Source organism: Rattus rattus, chromosome 4 (genome assembly GCF_011064425.1).
Source record: "Rattus rattus isolate New Zealand chromosome 4, Rrattus_CSIRO_v1, whole genome shotgun sequence".
Taxonomy (NCBI): Eukaryota; Metazoa; Chordata; class Mammalia; order Rodentia; family Muridae; genus Rattus; species Rattus rattus.
Window position 1 is genome coordinate 41,126,170 of NC_046157.1, and position 19,293 is coordinate 41,145,462.

At 37.8% G+C, this 19,293-nt stretch overlaps 1 protein-coding gene across 1 annotated transcript; it reads right to left on the reverse strand.

Moving 5' to 3' along the window:
• Positions 1 to 5,529: 5,529 nt before the first annotated feature.
• Positions 5,530 to 19,047, reverse strand: LOC116898324 (transmembrane protein 45A-like). Its single transcript, XM_032899658.1, has 6 exons — positions 19,039 to 19,047; positions 15,618 to 15,810; positions 13,195 to 13,401; positions 11,719 to 11,906; positions 7,300 to 7,445; positions 5,530 to 5,774 (listed from the first exon to the last, which is right to left on the reverse strand). Exons 1-6 carry the CDS (start codon positions 19,045 to 19,047, stop codon positions 5,681 to 5,683), a joined length of 837 nt encoding a protein of 278 aa, XP_032755549.1. The 3' UTR covers positions 5,530 to 5,680.
• Between the last annotated feature and the right edge of the window lie 246 nt (positions 19,048 to 19,293).

Consider the following 19,293-nt stretch of genomic DNA (forward strand, 5'->3'; position numbering starts at 1 on the left):
CAGAATACAAGAGATAGAAGAGAGAATCTCAGGAGCAGAAGATCCCATAGAAATCATTGACACAACTGTTAAAGATAATGGAAAATGGAAAAAGCTACTGGTCCAAAACATACAGGAAGTCCAGGACACAATGAGAAGATCAAACCTAAGGATAATAGGTATAGAAGAGAGTGAAGACTCCCAGCTCAAAGGACCAGTAAATATCTTCAACAAAATCATAGAAGAAAACTTCCCTAACCTAAAGAAAGAGATGCCCATAAGCATACAAGAAGCCTACAGAACTGCAAATAGATTGGACCAGAAAAGAAATTCCTCCCATCACATACTCGTCAAAACACCAAATGCACAAAACAAAGAAAGAATATTAAAAGCCGTAAGGGAAAAAGGTCAAGTAACATATAAAGGCAGACTTATCAGAATTATACCAGACTTCTCACAAGAGACTATGAAAGCCAGAAGATCCTGTACAGATGTCATACAGACGCTGAGAGAACACAAATGCCAGCCCAGGTTACTGTATCCAGCAAAACTCTCAATCAACATAGATGGAGAAACCAAGATATTCCATGACAAAACCAAATTTACACAATACCTTTCTACAAATCCAGTGCTGCAAAGGATAATAAATGGTAAAGCCCAACATAAGGAGGCAAGCTACACCCTAGAAAAAGCAAGAAATTAATCATCTTGCAACAAAACAAGAGAAGAAAAGCATATAAACATAATCTCACATCCAAATATGAATATAACAAGAAGCAACAATCACTATTCCTTAATAATCTCTCAACATCAATGGACTGAATTCCCCAATAAAAAGACACAGATTAACAAACTGGATATGCAATAAGGACCCTGCATTCTGCTGCCTACAGGAAACACACCTCAGAGACAAAGACAGAAATTACCTCAGAGTGAAAGACTGGAAAACAACTTTTCAAGCAAATGGTCTGAAGAAGAAAGTTGGAGTAGCCATTCTACTACTGAATAAAATTGATTTTCAACCAAAAGTCATCAAAAAAAAATAAGGAAGACACTTCATATTCATCAAAGAAAAAAATCCACCCAAGATGAACTCTAAATCCTAAATATCTATGCTCCAAATACGAGGGCACCCACATACGTAAAAGAAACCTTACTGAAGCTCAAAGCACACATTGCACCTCACACAATAATAGTAGGAGATTTCAAAACCCCACTCTCATTAATGGACAGATCATGGAAACAGAAATTAAACAGAGACATAGACAGACTAAGAGAAGTCATGAACCAAATGGACTTAACAGATATTTATAGAACATTCTATTCTAAAACAAAAGGATGTACCTTCTTCTCACTACCTCATAGTACTTTCTCCAAAATTGACCATATAATCAGTCATAAAAAAGACCTCAACAGATACAGAAAGATAGAAATAATCCCAGGTGTCCTATCAGACCACCACGGGCTAAAGCTGATCTTCAATAACAATAAGGAAAGAATGCCCATATATACAGGGAAGTTGAACAGTACTCTACTCAATGGTAACCTGGTCAAGGAAGAAATAAAGAAAGAAATTAAAAACTTTTTAGAATTTAATGAAAATGAAGGTACAACATACCTAAACTTATGGGACACAATGAAAGCTGTGCTAAGAGGAAAACTCATAGCTCTGAGTGCCTGCAGAAACAGGAGAGAGCATATATCAGCAGCTTGACAGCACACTTAAAAGCTCTAGAACAAAAAGAAGCAAATGTACCCAGGAGGAGTAGAAGGCAGGAAATAATCAAACTCAGAGCTGAAATCAACCAAGTAGAAACAAAAAGAACTATACAAAGAATCAACAGAACCAAACGTTGGTTCTTTGAGAAAATCAACAAGATAGAAAAATCCTTAGCCAGACTAATGAAATTAACAAAATCAGAAATGAAAAGGGAGACATAACTACAGATTCAGAGGAAATTCAAAAAATCATCAGAGCGACTACAAAAGCCTATATTCAACAAAACTTGAAAATCTGCAGGAAATGGACAATTTCCTAGACAGATACCAGATACCAAAGTTAAATCAGGAACAGATAAACCATTTAAACAACCCCATAACTCCTAAAGAAATAGAAGCAGTCATTAAAGGTCTCCCAACCAAAAAGAGCCCAGGTCCAGATGGGTTCAGTGCAGAATTCTATCAGACCTTCATAGAAGACCTCATACCAATATTATCCAAACTATTCCACAAAATTGAAACAGATGGAGCACTACCGAATTCCTTCTATGAAGCCACAATTACTCTTATACCTAAACCACACAAAGACCCAACAAAGAAAAGAGAACTTCAGACCAATTTCCTTATGAATATCGACGCTTAAAAATACTCAATAAAATTTTGGCAAACCGAATCCAAGAGCACATCAAAACAATCATCCACCATGATCAAGTAGGCTTCATCCCAGGGATGCAGGGATGGTTTAATATACAGAAAACCATCAACGTAATCCACTATATAAACAAAGTCAAAGATAAAAACCACATGATCATTTCATTAGATGCTGAGAAAGCATTTGACAAAATTCAACACCCCTTCATGATAAAAGTCCTAGAAAGAATAGGAATTCAAGGCCCAAACCTAAACATAGTAAAAGCCATATACACAAACCAGTAGCTAATATTAAACTAAATGGAGAGAAACTTGAAGCAATTCCACTAAAATCAGGGACTAGACAGAACTGCCCATTCTCCCTCTACTTATTCAATATAGTTCTCAAAGTTTTAGCCAGAGCAATCAGACAACAAAAGGAAATCAAAAGGACACAGATTGGAAAGGAATCCCTATAGTCCCAAATAATATAAAATACCTCGGTGTGACTTTAACCAAGCAAATGAAAGATGTGTATTATAAGAACTTCAAGCCTCTGAAGAAAGAAATTGAAGATCTCAGAAGATGGAAAGATCTCCCATGCTCATGGATTGGCAGGATTAATATAGTAAAAATGGCCATTTACCAAAGGCGATCTACAGATTCAATGCAATCCCCATCAAAATACCAATCCAATTCTTCAGAGAGTTAGACAGAACAATTTGCAAATTCATCTGGAATAACAAAAAATCTAGGATAGATAAAACTATCCTCAACAATAAAAGGACTTTCAGGGGAATCACTATCGCTGAACTCAAGCAGTTATTACAGAGCAATAGTGATAAAAACTGTATGGGATTGGTACAGGGATAGGCAGATAGACCAGTGGAATAGAATTGAAGACTCAGAAATGAACCCACACACCTATGGTCACTTGATTTTTGACAAAGGAGCCAAAATCATCCAATGGAAAAAAGATAGGATTTTCAGCAAATGGTGTTGGTTCAACTGGATGTCAGCATGTAGAAGAATGCAGATCGATCCATGCTTATCACCCTGTACAAAGCTTAAGTCCAAGTGGATCAAGGACCTCCACATCAACCCAGATACACTCAAACTAATAGAAGAAAAAGTGGGGAAGAGTCTCGAACACATGGGCACTGGAGAAAATTTCCTGAACAAAACAATTAGAGCAAAATAGCTTATGCTCTAAGATCAAGAATCGACAAATGGGATCTCATAAAACTGCAAAGCTTCTGTAAGGCAAAGGACACTGTTGTTAGGACAAAATGGCATCGAACAGATTGGGAAAAGAGCTTTACTAATCCTACAACTGATAGAGAGATCATATCCAAAATATACAAAGAACTCAAGAAGTTAGACAGCAGGGAGACAAATAACCCTATTAAAAATGGGGTTCAGAGCTAAACCAAGAATTCACAGCTGAGGAATGCCGAATGGCTGAGAAGCACCTAAAGAAATATTCAACGGTTTACTGATGGCATTTGCCTAAGTATTTGCTGTATTCTGGCTGTGTCTCTCAGCAATTGAACTGAGAATGGGACCCCCGTTGAAGGAATCTTAGAAAGGACTGAAAGAACTTGAAGGGGCTTGAGACCCCCTATGAACAACAATGCCAACTAACCAGAGCTTCCAGGGACTAAGCCACTACCCAAAGACGATACATGGACTGACCCTGGGCTCCAACCGCATAGGTAGCAATGAATAGCCTCGTAAGAGCACCAGTGGAAGGGGAAGTACTTGGTCCTGCCAAGACTGACCCCCCAGTGAACGTGATTGTTGGGGGGGAGGGTGGTAATGGGGGGGATGGGGAGGAGAACACCCATAGGGGAGGGGCAGGGGTTACAGGGACATTGGACCGGAAACCGGGAAAGGGAATAACAATTGAAATGTAAATAAGAAATACTCAAGTTAATAAAGATAAAAAAAAAAAGAAATGTTGTTCAACATCTTTAGTCATAAGGGAAATGCAAATCAAAACAACCCTGAGATTCCACCTCACACCAGTCAGAATGGCTAAAATCAAAAACTCCGGCGACAGCAGATGCTGGCGAGGATGCGGAGAAAGAGGAACACTCCTCCATTGTTGGTGGGATTGCAGACTGGTACAACCATTCCGGAAATCAGTCTGGAGCTTCCTCAGAAAATTGGACATTCCACTACCTGAGGACCCAGCTATACCTCTCTTGGGCATATACCCAAAAGATGCTCCAATATATAACAAAGATACATGCTCCACTATGTTCATAGCAGCCTTGTTTATAATAGCCAGAAGCTGGAAAGAACCCAGATGCCCTTCAACAGAGGAATGGATACAGAAAACGTGGTACATCTACACAATGGAATACTACTCAGCTATCAAAAACAACGACTTTATGAAATTCATAGGCAAATGGATGGAACAGGAAAATATCATCCTGAGTGAGATAACCCAATCACAGAAAAACACACATGGTATGCACTCATTGATAAGTGGCTATTAGCCCAAATGCTTGAATTACCCTAGATGCCTAGAACACATGAAACTCAAGACGGATGACCAAAATGGGAATGCTTCACTCCTTCTTTAAAAGGGGAACAAGAAAACCCTTGGGAGGGAATCGGAAGGCACAGTTTAGATCAGAGGCAGAAGGAACACCCATTCAGAGCCTGCCCCACATGTGGCCCATAAATATACAGCCACCAAACTAGATAAGATGGATGAAGCAAAGAAGTGCATACTGACAGGATCCGGATGTAGATCGCTCCTGAGAGACACAGCCAGAATATGGCAAATACATGGGTGAATGCCATCATTAAACCACTGAACTGAGAACGGGACCACCGTTGAAGGAATCAGAGAAAGGATTGAAACAGTTTGAAGGGGCTCGAGACCCCTTATGAACAACAATGCCAACCAACCAGAGCTTCCAGGGACTAAGCCACTACCCAAAGACTATGCATGGACTGACTCTGGGCTCCAACCTCATAGGTAGCAATGAATAGCCTAGTAAGGGCACCAGTGGAGGGGGAAGCCCTTGGTCCTGCCAAGACTGAACCCCCCAACCCCGTGAATGGGATTGTTGGGGGGAGGGCAGTAAGGGGAGGAAGATTGGGAGGGGAACACCCATATAGAAGGGGACGGGGAGGGGTTAGGGGGATGTTTGCTTGGAAACCGGGAAAGGAATAACAATTGAAATGTAAATAAGAAATAACCAATTTAATAAAGATGAAGAAAAGGAAAAAAAGAAATTTAAATAAGAAATACCCAATTTAATAAAGATGGAGAAAAAAATAGAAATATCTTGGTCAACTTTTTCTCTTGGAGAACTGAAGAAACTGGACACAAAAATCACATATCGTCTTCTGAGTCTTCGTGCTGTTCATAATTTTTCAGAGATTGAATTTCTGAGGGGCAGGGCTTGCTTAGTTTCAACTTAATGAACCTTAGGAAAAAGAAAACTATCTATGATTAGGGGACATCGAAAATCAAACCTTAAAGCAATGTGAATCTATAATAACTCCAGATTACTTGTGTAACTGTGGATACAATTCCAAAAGGAAAATAATTTCCATTTGCCTCTGAGGTATTTAAAACTTGTGTAGATTAAAGTAAGGTAAAAGTAAGCAGATAAAACATAGGCTTTCAAATTTATCATATTAGGACATAATTTAGATCATTTCTAACACAAAAAGGAGAATCTACAATCTGTGGCAATGAAATTGCCATCAGTGGGGTTTCCACAACATCCTATGAATTACAAGAAGGTGGCTTTTCCTCCAAAGAACGTGCATGATGCTATTGCCTTTGCTATAGCTAGCCCAAGTTAACTTTAATGGCAAGTCAAGTCTGGGCTGGATTTCAACTCTTCCGTGTACCTTCAAAGGAGTACTTTTTAAGCAAGGCACTGTCTATTTACTGCAGGTGACACCCATGTACACAATAAATTGAGAAATTTAATATCAAGCTCCTTTCCAGTAGATGGCCAGCCTTAGAATCTATGGCTATCTGAGAACTAATAATTAAACTCAGTGGGCAATGTTTTTGAAAAGAAGATGTCACGGAGTTGAGAGAAGGGGGGTGTCTGGAGAGTTCTGGGAAGAATTAGAGACAGAAAAATGAAAGTAGATGGTCAAAATGCATTATATACATGTATGAAACTCTCAAAGAGTAAATCTGTTTTTAAAGTGTACAGAAGTGCCCCCATCCTATGCACATGTTAGTATTTTGAAATAAACTCAGATGGAGGTTTGGAGGAAGTGGGGGTTACAGTTCTCAACACTCAAAGATATGAAGCTTCTTACTGCCCAGAGTTGAGCAGGATCTCTACTTCTGTGATCCGAAGGAAAATATCAGTGTGAACCATGAACACTTTTTCCTAGATACAACTATCATAAGGGCATTGTGTACTGTGTCACATAAGTAGAACATAATTTCCATAAATCATGGAAACAAATATGCAAACAAAAAAATGAAATTACCAAAATAATTCTCATTTTATGAGAAACATCTCTAAGCACCTACATCTTGATTTTAATTTTCTACCTTCCATGGTCTGATGAAGTTTGGGCATGCCACCATGGAGGGATTAGGAATCAAATAGATCCCTAGATGAATGTACTTAATATTTAAGATGGCAGACTTCCTGTTTCTTCTCCCTCCAAGACAAAAACTTGGTCTTTTATCCATGAGAGGGAACTGTTCTATAGAAAATTCAAATCTCCCACCAGGGAGGCACAGGTAAATATGCTGCAGGATGATGTATGTGTCAGAGGCACATCAGAGACACCTATTCTAAATTTGAGTCAGCATTTATGGTTTCTCTGGCAATTTCCATGCTTCCAGAGAATTTTCTCCTATACTACTTTTTCGTATAGAACAGTAATAGAAGAAACTAATTCATGAAAAGGATTTAAATCAAGATAAGTTGAGTCTTGAGCATATCTGATGAGTGTGAGTCATTAACTTACCAGCTAACAAGAGCATAATTAACTCCAATGATGACATAGATCAATGCATAATAAGCACCAAAAAGTGTGGAAAAAATCATAGAGTTGTTAGGATCATTCAGGTCCCATGCATGTTCTATATTTGTGGGAAACAGGACAAAACCAATCTGTGTTTTAAAACAAAACAAAATGACATTTAAATAACAAGACACATTAACAGACATAGTTATTACAAGTGCTTCACAAATAGATGATTGTCAGCATATGAGACATCATATATAAATCATGTTTTTGTACCTAGCTTAGTAATATAGACAATATCTACCTAGTCATCTTTCTAAACTATCTTGAAAGAGTGTTAATCCCTAAGTGTGTCATCCTTATTAATTCCCTGATTAGTATCGGCTCCAAGACTCAGAAAACATCTCAGAAGATGGGACAGAAGGAATATAATAGCCAAAGGATAAGGAGGATTGTTGTGAAATGGTGAATATGGTGACATGGCTGTCCCACTCATAAAATCAAGGAAGATGTGGTTATATGTCCCAAACTAGCCACAAAGTAAAGCCAAGAAAAATTCTGGGATGGATGGGAGAGGTTCTTTCCAGGCCTTGACATTTCCTAATGAGCTATTGAGAGCTGATAGCTATTGGAGAAGGAAGAGTCATTCCCTTTAGAGGATGTGGCCTGTGGTAGATTCCCCATGTAATGGATGATCCCGCACCATGTACATATGGGAAGCACTAACTTGAATTAGGTTTCAAGAAAGAAAAGATATGAAGTTGGAAGAGATAGGTTGAGGAGGGACTTGGTGACTAAGCGAGATAAAATGGGAGAATTATATGGTCATAATTCATTGTATACATAAAGTTCTCATGTATAGAAAAATTGTTCTTTAATATGCAAATGGTCAATAATCACACAGGAAGACGAACAACATCATTTGTAGTGTGATTTATTTTGCTTGTCTGGCCCTTTAAGAGATTCTCAGTTGTTGTCAACTGTTCCTTTGGGAATGTTTAGCAGTTAGAAGTGTTGGACCCTATGACCTCCAGTATCACTTGCCTCTTGAGCTTCTGAGAACATGAGAATATATAAAAATCCTGCATGGGCTGAGAGAGAGGAGCAGGATGAGAGTAGCGTCCAGGCGGTGGAAGAGTAGGGAAAAGAGTAGAGTTAGAGAAGATACTTGATGCAGGAAGAAAGACAGTGCAGAAAAGAGATTGAGCAAATGACAAAGGAGACTATTGAGCCAAGAGAAGCTGAGCTGAACCAGAGAAGACAGTCAGGAGACAGGAAAAGAACCCACGGAGTAGCAAAAAATAAGAAAAGCTACAATCATTGGTAATTAGAGGAAGGTAAATCAAAATGGCAATGGGATAGCACTTACTAGAAGGGCGATCATAGTAATAAATAAAAAGATTGCAAATGTTGGTGAGGATGCAGGGGAATTGGGATCCATAAACCTGTAAAATGAAACTGGAAAGAGATTGACAGTTTCTCTGAGAGTCAAATTTTGAATTGCCATATAACCAGGCATTCTACTGTTAGGAATGCCTCCAAGTATTCAACAAAAATATTGTATATATAAATGTTCATAACAGCATGATGATTATCCAAAGATGAAAAAGTAAATATTAATATCTGTAATGACATGTATAATACTTGAAGATATTATGTTGAGTAAAAATGAGCAGAAACAGTAGATCACAAATTGTCCTCTTTTAAATAAAGTATCCATAATCTGTGTGGTTAGGAAACAAATTAGTGGTTGGAAAAACCTGGGAACAAAGACAGAGGAAAATAACAGCTAATTTAGTACAGGGTTTTCTTTGTAGGCATAAGAATGTTTGGGAGATCATTAGAGGTAGTAATGGATGACAATGGAGAGAATAAAGGCTGCTGAATTTTATCCTTTAAAATTGTGTGTCATATAAACTTTATCCCAATAAAATGGCAGATGGTAGATTGATTGATTTCAGATATTTAGAGCAAAATGAAGTATAAAAATCTGGATAATATCATGGATAACTATATAAATGCTATGGTAAGTTAGACATATATCCATGGCAGTACCTTCATATTCCTTCCAATGGCCTCTTTGAAATGTATTGTCACCTTTAAACTGTAATTTTCATTTTTCAAATAATGAAATTTTATAGAAAAAAATATGCACTTAGTTTATGTTGAGTAAAGACTTAATTCAAATAGATTGAGTTAATCGGTAGAAACTAAGATTTATTTATTTATTTATTTATTTATTTATTTATTTATTTATTTATTTATTTATTTGCTTGAATCAGTTGCCCTCATGTATAGATTTCTTTGGTTGGAATGAGAACTACAACTTTTTTTTATCTCATATATATGATCAAGTGATATGTGCCATGTGCTGGGCAGTTTATCCTTATGTATGCATGAGCTCTCTGAAATAATCTTTAGTCTTAAAAGAGTAACTTCAATAAGGAGGTCCATTGTCCCTCCTATTATAAAAGGAAGTCTGGAACACAAAAAGTTCAATAATTTTGACAACAGTCGAAAACTTCTAAATGACCCAGACAAAGTAAGAGTTCCTGGCTTCTTCCTTCTGCTGCACACCCCATAAACATATATTTTTGCTGTGCTGGTCAATATGGAAGGATAGTGGACTGAACAACCAGGTCAACCTGGATAGCCTCAGCAGTTTGAATGATCACAGCTAAGAAAGAAGTTGGTCTCATGAAGATATGTTGCCGTGTTACCCCTAAACCACATATTTCCTATTCTGCTGACCATGCTACTGCTCCTTTCCCTCACCTGACAATGCTTTCTTATAACTCATATGAAATGTAAATATTTGAAATAGCCTGTATCAACCTATATACTTCCTTTCTAGTGTTTAAAAAATCCCTAGAATGGCCTGTTTAAGTAATGCACTTCCATACTTCCATCCCAAATATTCTTTTACATCTTTAAGTGTATACCAAAGCACAATTTATCATACATCATAAAATATGTATGTAATCAATCACTGGGTAGAATTCTGCTTTTTACAAAATATTGTGGTAATAGAGTTGACATCATTAAATAGACAGAGCCTAAGGGTTAGGATAAAATAAATCTAGAATTAGAGATCCTATTTCAGACTGTTTGTGTGGCCGGTTGGTTGGTTGGTTGGTTGGTTTTTAGTGGCTTTGTGAACTACAATGTAAGTCCTAGAGCATTTGCTTTCAACCTGTGGGTCACAACCCCTTGGTAGTCAACTGACCCTTGTACCATCTGCATATCGGACATTTATATTACAATTCATAACAGTAGTGAAATTGCAAGTATGAAGTAGCAAAAAAATAATAATTTTATGGGTGAAGGTCACCACAACACAAGGAACAGCTTTAAGGAGTCACAGCATTAAGAAGGTTTAAAAACTATCCTAGAGGCAGTAAGTGACCTGAGGTAGAGATAAGAGACTACTGGGCTTTCTCCCCAGTCTGGTGGCCAATATTTTAATATTGTGTATATTTCATTCAACACAGAAAGATGAATTACGTTGAGTTCATCCTCAGCATTTAACAGTTTTTCAGGCCCCACATATGTCAATGGAATAGCAAAGGAATGGGGTGAAGATGCTGGTTTGGGTGAGGGTGCATAGTCATTGTTTCTATCACGTGTCAAGCATATTCACCTCTTGGTTTCTACTATCCAGGATTCCTGTTTGAGTTGCCATAATATCCTGTATGTGGTGGCATTGTCTCCACTGGGTGCGTGCCTGTTAAGCTAAGCTTACAGGGAAAATAATTAGCAGCGAAGTGCCTAGTTTCATTATTGTGTGAGCCTTGCAAAACAATTTAATCTTCTTGATCTTCCTACAAATAATGGAAATGATACTACCTAACTGCTACATTATCATAAATTGGAAAAATGGGATGTTCATAAGAATCTAATAAAAGATAGACGTGGCATACACCTATAATCCCAGCACTAAGAATGCTAAGGCCTTGATTTCTAGGGTTCTGAGTTCAACCTGGGATACCTAATGAGATACTCGCTCAAAAAATTTTTTCAGTATAATGGCAAATACTTGTTTCTTGATAAATAACTGGTTCCTCACTTTCTTGCCTTCCATGTATTTCTGTAGCTTACTACTGATTAGGCAATATGCTGTCTTATGATCAAGAATCGATGGTGACTAATATCCTAATATCATCAACTCAGGGTTTCTACACAGTGGATCATCAAATGTGTGGTAACAGGCACATCCTACTTCCTGCTCAGTTGCTCTACCAGTGTTTTCACTAGGGATATAAGGTTATCTCACTTAAAGACATAACCACCTGAAGACCAACAGCTTTACTATAGGCAGCATGTCATAGGAAAGTCTCTGGGGCCTCTAGGAAAAGACCTCAGCCAATAAGGAGAGAAACCCCAGGTAGAAACAAGATAAATCCAGAAGCCTCAACTCACCTGCAAGAAACAAGCCCCCTGTAGCATGGCGAAACTTGACGTCAGAAGTTCCAGAACTACATTGTTCTTTGTGAGGAGGAATTCTATAAAGGCTGCCAGACCAGTCAAAAACGCACTCAAGTTCAGTTGATGGTGCAAAAACTTGTCCAATAATACATTGCTACGAGGATGGTTGTAGAAGATGAAAGCTAAAAGGTTAGAGAAAAATTACGGTTTGGTTTTTTGAGTAAAAACAAAAGAGAGCCAACTCACCACTTCTATATTATGCCTTCCTTCCCTCTCTTAGCCACAGAATTTTACACACCTACACAGCAGATGAGTCTCACAGCAATGCATCTTTTTTTCAGTTACCATGCCTATTTAGAATGGAATTATTGAAATTCAACCCTCCATTTCCTTCTCCAATCTTTCTTTTCTCCTCTAACATGAAATTTCCAACTAACTGATTTTAAAAGTATTAGTATGCAGGCCGGCGAATAATAAATATGACAGAGCAGGAAGTTACAATTCAGTGAATATGCAGATGAATAAGCTGAAGTCAGGGCCTTGCCTTAAATTCAGTCCCCTGGAAAAAAAGTAAATACACCATAAATCACATCTTGATAAGTGTGACAATATTAGCAGCAAGTAGCATCTGTAATATTTCATTACATAAACATATTCCAGTTTCAACTTACTGGTTTATATTAAGCTAGAAGAAAAGGATGTTCATTAAAGATATGTGAACCAAGCTATTAGTTGTTGCAGTTTTTTTCTGGCCCTTGTCCTCAAAAAGCAACAGGCAAGAATTAGTTTCTTCAGCTGAGAGGAAAGAGGCAGCTGCTGCCTAGCCATTTGTAGCTTTCAGGCATTCATAATCAATCTACATTCTCGTGTCTTCATTGAAGAGCTCTTCCTTGCCCACCACAGTAATTTTAGAAAACAAACGAACAAAACATATCATTTATTTTGCATTAATCACTCAAAATTAGGACTTCCGATTCTAAATTTTTTTTTAATTTTGCAGACTCTACTTCATACATACTAGCAAAATTTTACCGCTAGCTAGTAGGTGGCAGAATATGTTAACAGCTAGCTACACCATTTGAGGATTCATGTTTCCATTACTCTGTGTTTAATTTTCTTTCATTGTTAAAAGTATTTTTTAAAAGATAATTGCTAAGAAAGCAAAGAAATAACAAAGATATTAGTGATTCCTCAGGACAGATGTTGAAACACTAGTAAATAACATTAAATGGTTCTATCTGCCCAATATTGCAGGATGAGTCAATAGAGAAGAAAAGTCATTGGCATCCTACAGCACATACCCAACTATCTTAATAAGGCTGGGACACTTTGCCCTGTCAAACAAACTGCACTAAGAAAACAAAGATACTTTATTACACAGGACTTATTAGTACCCATGTGCATACTATCAGAAATAAGTACAAAAAGAAGCTGGGGCGGAGACAAACAATCCTCCTCCCACATACTTACCTTCCACAAAGAAGGCATTTGATGCCATTAACTTGATCAAAGAGATTGGCAGCGAATTAATGGTGAAACATAAGACCTTGGTCACACCCAGCATTATAAGGACTGTGTACATGGTGACATGTTGCCAGTGCAGGATTTTGGCCAACTGTATATGTTCAGGTGGTAACGTTTTTATTTTTCCAAACCGAGAAAATAGACCAATTATCCCTGTAGAAAAATCATACCACAGTTTTAGCAACATTCTACATGATTTTTACCTGCCACATACAGGCAGGAAGATATGACCATTGCTTAGTTCAATCTGCTGTATCCTCTTAAAACATTACTTCCTCTGCTGGTGGTTCCCTAACAGCTGTGTAGTGGCACCTTAGCCTTTCTTAGAGGTTCAAATTCTCACTAAGATAACAAATTTTAGTCTAAACCAATGCTCATAACTTTGGTTTAAGTGTCTATTCCAATCTAATATCTAAGGTTTACGATACTGTCTTACAGAAGCTGACTGTTCATTTTTAGCTATTGGACCTTTGGATAGCCACTAGGTTGGCCTTTGTTTCTGAGTTCAAAACCAAAATTAAGATTTAGCTCCCTCCAGCTGAGGATAAGCAAGAAACCCTAGTCAATATAGCAAGTGGTATAATCAGTTATACAAGCACTTGAATCTTCTCAGAGATGTTGGTTTGCTTATCAACATAAGTTTACAGATAAGTTATTCTCTTTGGAAACACTGTGAATCATATCATTAAAAAATGTAATGTAAAAATGGAAGGTTTTCTCTTTTACAACAGACATGCTGCAATGAAGCTAAAAACAGACCATTTTTACAAAATTCCCAAAAGCAATGAAAAGACCCCATAAATTATATGACCCAACTATTTTCTCTAATTCGAGAAATGAGAAAAAAAGAGGGTGAGATCATAAAAAGGGCCTTCCTCAGCCTTGTCCACACTCTATAACCTGTCAGCAATGATTTATTGAAGCTTTTCAACAATCACTTGATTACTTTTCCATCACTTGCAAAATAGTTTCTAATAGAGTATATTCTTTTAGGGACCAGAAAATAATTGATATGAAATCATTTCAGATGATCCAAACAATTCCACAAGGAAAATTTACCATGATTAAATTGTGTAAATTAAATACTACAGTTAATTTATTAAGAAATAAGCCTTCAAGAGACCACTTGAATCTCACTTTATTTCGGAATTAAATAATTATAAAAAGCAGACGGAGAGAGGGATCTGGGAGGGAGGGGGATGGGAAGGGGAATGGTGAGTTCAGGATCAGGTGTGGGTAAGGACAAGAGAGATGGCTAGAAGGCCATGAAAATGAATGGAAATCTGCAACTGACAGGAGTGAGGAGGTAGGGGGGTTGGGAGGGTGATCTTCAGGAGGAGACAGAGACCTGGGATAAGGGAAGCACCCAAGAATCAGTGGGGGTGACTCACTACAATGGGGCTGTGGAACTTGAAGAGGCCACCTTCTATGGCCAGACAGGAACCCCAGTGAACTGATTAAGATACCAACCACCCACAAAACTTTCAAGCCAAAATTTATCCTGTCTGCAAGAAACATAGGCACGGAAGGTGGAACAGAGACTGAGGGAATAGCCAATCAAAAACCGGTCCAACTTGAGACCCATTCTATGGGCAAGCACTAATCCCTAACACTATTAATGATACTCTGTTATGCTTGCAGATGGAACATGATGTCCTCTGAGAAACTCCACCCAGCAGCTGACTCAGACAGATACAGACACCCACAGACAAATGTGGATGGAGTTTGGGGATACTTACGGAAGAATAGGAGGAAGGAAGGATTGCAGGTCCCAAAGGGGAATGAAACTCTACAGGAAAACAGAGTCAACTAACCTGGACCACTGGGCTCTCAGAGTCTGAACCACCAACCAAAGAATATGCATGGGCTGGACCTAAGACTCCCTGCACATAGGTAACAGATGTGCAGCTTGATCTTCATGTGGGTCCAGAACAACTGGAATGGGGTTTATCTCATGAGCTCCTGACTGTCTCCCAATAGTTGGGCAGCCTCGTCCAGCCTCAGTGGGAGAGGAAGCACCTAGCCTCACAGAGACTTGAAGTGCCAGGGCAGAGGAATGTCCAGTGGAGGGGGGGCACCTGCTCAGAGGATGAGGGAAGGATTATGAGAGGGAGTGACCAGGCAGGGGACAGTGAGTGGCATGTAAAGTGAATAAGTAAAATAAAAAATTAACTTAACTAAAAAACAGACCTTTGTATAAACATAAAATGCCTTCTTTCTACCAAATTTTATTTCATGGAAATTGTAATTAGAATACTTAATAAATATTTTTGAATAAGACAGTCAGCTTTGGATTTCCTTGATTTTGTACCAAAATCTTTTTTATGCATATGCAAACAACAAAATTAAAAAACTACAACACAGCTTACCTGTTAATGCCATGACACTAATCACAATTCCCTCCAAAATTTCTGCTCGAGAGAAAAATTTGGGGGTAATAAGGGAGGAAGACCTTTTTTGCTGTTTACAAATATACTTCAAAATACTCTTTGTACTCCACCAAAGACCTAGGATAAGTATAAAGGATCCAGCCAGGAAGTGACCTGTAGCGTCCCCCAGAATCTACAAAGATAAGAATACACAGATGATAGACATTTCATTTGTGGAACATCACCAAATCCTTTCTCATCCCCAAACCACAGAGCAGCTAAAGCTCTCTGATGGCTAAAGCACATAGTAGATCATATCATAGCATCAGCTATGGTCATAGAAAGTTAAAATTTGCTTTAACATTTGATCATGCACATTGTGAGGGATGTTTTAAATGCCATCTGTAGCCCAACTTTCACAACAAAGGAATTAGTATTCCATTTTCATTAGAGGTATGAATTTATAGGAGTTAAATGACTCCCCCAGATCTCACAACTATTAGGCAAAATTCTGTCAGTTTTAATATAAAACTCACAAGGATTTCTTTAAAAGAAAACAGTACAGAGTTCATCAACCACTTGCTTTTTAAGGATAAAGAAAGGTAATGTGAAACCTTGATCTGTTTGTTTAGAATTTGAGTGATATAAAGTTGCCTATGATTTTTTTCCAAGTACATGATTTCAAAGTATCAAAGACCAACTGTGTGAGGACTGTTTGCATTCATCTAACATTTGTGTGTTCCTCCACACATTCTTTTTAGCCCTTCATGTAGCCGAATTGGAGCTATGGCTTTAGTTCTGGCTAGCTGACTGAGCAAATGGCGTATATCACTGAAGGTTGAGTCACTGAAGTCTATGTGATTCCCCCAGCTTTCTCTTCCTCAGCCATCTCTTCTGCATTGGCAACCTTGGAACGGCCTGACTGCAACACAGAAGATTGGCAACATATTGCTTCAGATTTCCAAGGAAATAACCTTCCATTGGTCAATGATAGAGAAGAATTGGTCTCGAACAGTATGTGTCTATTTTGTGTGCAGCCCTTTGTTCGAATCTATTGGGACATCAACAGGACAATGATGACACATTCTTAAATCATTCTGTAGGTCTAATACTAACTAGGTAAGAGCTATGCACAGTGATGAAAGAGGATTTCAAAATATCCTCTCATCAGAAAAGTAGGATTGCCCAGTTCCAGGCAGCCCCAGTGGGTTACTCCTCTGATATGCAAAAGGAAGCTCTGGGAGAAACCTGGAAGTTGACTCAAATACTGCCAGTATAAATAATAAAGACTCCAATAAAGACCCTAGATTTTCCTTTCAGTGTACCCTTAAATTACACAAACCATCTAAGAGTCAGACCTAGTATATCTCAGGGAACTAAGCATAGGTTCTTGTCTGAACTCTGAAAAATGGCTTAGGACCTGTCTTTTGACATCTCTGACCAGTAGTTCTTAAATAAAATGAGAAGTTATTCCCTGATAATCAAGCAAAAGTAGGCACAGCTTTTTTTTTCCCCAAGTAATTTGACAAGTAGTGGAATAGATGAGTGTCTACACACTTCACAGCCTAGCAATTCTGTTTGTTATACATGCCCTAGACATTTGTTATACATGTCTTCTTCTCTTATGTATATGCGAAAAAATGACATTGCTACATCAAGAGTGGAAAATGAAACCACAAATAATATTAATATTCACAAATAATGATAATATTCAATTGATATAAATTCAAACTACATTAATGATGATATCAATAGATGAATTAATAAATAATATGCTATAGCATACATACAATGTAATTATAGGTAATATGTTTTATAGATAAATGACTGATCCCTTCCAAGTTTGGCAGTTGTGAACAAAAACTGCTGTTAACACTCTCATGTTCAGTCTCTGGTATGACTAAAACTGTCTTAATTTATTTGAATAAATAAGTATACTTAGCAATATGTACTGATTCTTAATTTTAGGTGTTTTATATTTTAATCTAATTTTAATTTGTTATTTGATATTTTCATATATGTATATTATGCATTTTCATTTCACCCCAAGCCCCCTTAAATTCCTTCCAGCCATTCCTGCATCCTCTTGACAATCTCATGTTCCTGTTTTTAAACAGCTCATTGAGTACAGTTAATGAAATCCTTAAATGCATGTACCATCCACCGCCTTCATTCTAAATAACTATCCTTATATGACAGGTAAGTGTAGCATTCGCCCCTCATCACACACACACAAAAATCTTTTTATTTTGGCAGCAGATGGAGATAACAGAAATTGACAACTGATCAAAATGCAAAGAACAACTGGGTGTCCCAACTGCTCACCCCTAATTAATGCATCTACAACAATCCCTACACCTAAGTCTCATGGAGCACTGTTTTAAGAAAAAACTATAAGAGGTGAAAGGTCCTAAAAGACAGAGGATTAGAGGTTTGCTATTAGATAATGTTTTCTGTTTATGACATGGAAGGTATACCCCAAAATATCTTAAAAATGTGGTCACCTAATGAAGACCAGAACCAAGATAACACACAAGTTAATATGCCAATATAGATGAGGGAACTGTCCCAAGGCTCTATCCCTAGATACAGAACTACAGGAAATTAATGGCTGATTGAGAGGAAGAATTAGCTTTCTCAAGAAAGGAGTCCTCTGATAGGTTAACCAATCACAAATGGGTAAGGGGCATAGTGTCTTTTTTCTCACAGACAAGCACTAGGGACATCTGGAATGTTAAGCACATGGGCTTATTCCTTCAATGGAAGGAATTAAAATTCTATTTTCCACCAGCAGGCTGAAGCTGATGTGTTTCTTGTCTGGTGACCTTTGTACAATCTATGTGGTTGGAGACTTTCTGGCACCAGAACTTCTTCTAAATGCTTCTAGTAAACTGGTTTTTCTCAGTCAATCTATAGAATCTACCTTTATGGACAGTGTCATAAGCACTTACAAAGACTTTTGATGTGGTTACATTTGATCTGTGTTCAGCTTTCAAATGTAAAAAGATTTTGGTATGTCTTATTGTACATATAGGAATCAATTAATCATCACAAGAATAGTTTTCACCAGATCTGCTGTGTTTTAGTATGTCTAAAATAAGCCACTCGGTACTGTAGTATTTAATCTCAATCAGGGCTTTCTACCCCACCCTAATCATTCAGTTCCCACAGAAAAGACACAAAACCTTTATATTAACAATAAGCCTTTAATGCACTAGAGCTGGGCGCATGTATATATATATATATATATATATATATATATGTAAATATGTATGTATGTATGTATGTATGTATGTATGCCCTTTAAGCTATTGAAATCTACTTCCCCATCAATAACCCTGAGTTATAACTTGCCATGTTCTATCTGTGCAGCTCTCAACTCCAACTGGCCAGTCCTCATGGTCATGTTTTCACGACTCACCAACCACATGGTATCTTCTCTCCCCATCTTCTTCTCTCCTCATGGTCTCCTGCCTCAGACCCCAAACCTAGAAATTGAAACCTCCAACTGCCCCTCTTCTGCCCAGCTATAGACTGTCAGCATCTTTATTCAACCAATAGTTTTTAATCAAGGAGCAAGATCTCATAGCATTACGTTGTATATGTGTGGATTTTCTCTTCCCTGAGGCAAAGTAGGGCTAGAATTTAGCATTATAATACATGGCAACAGGCCAAA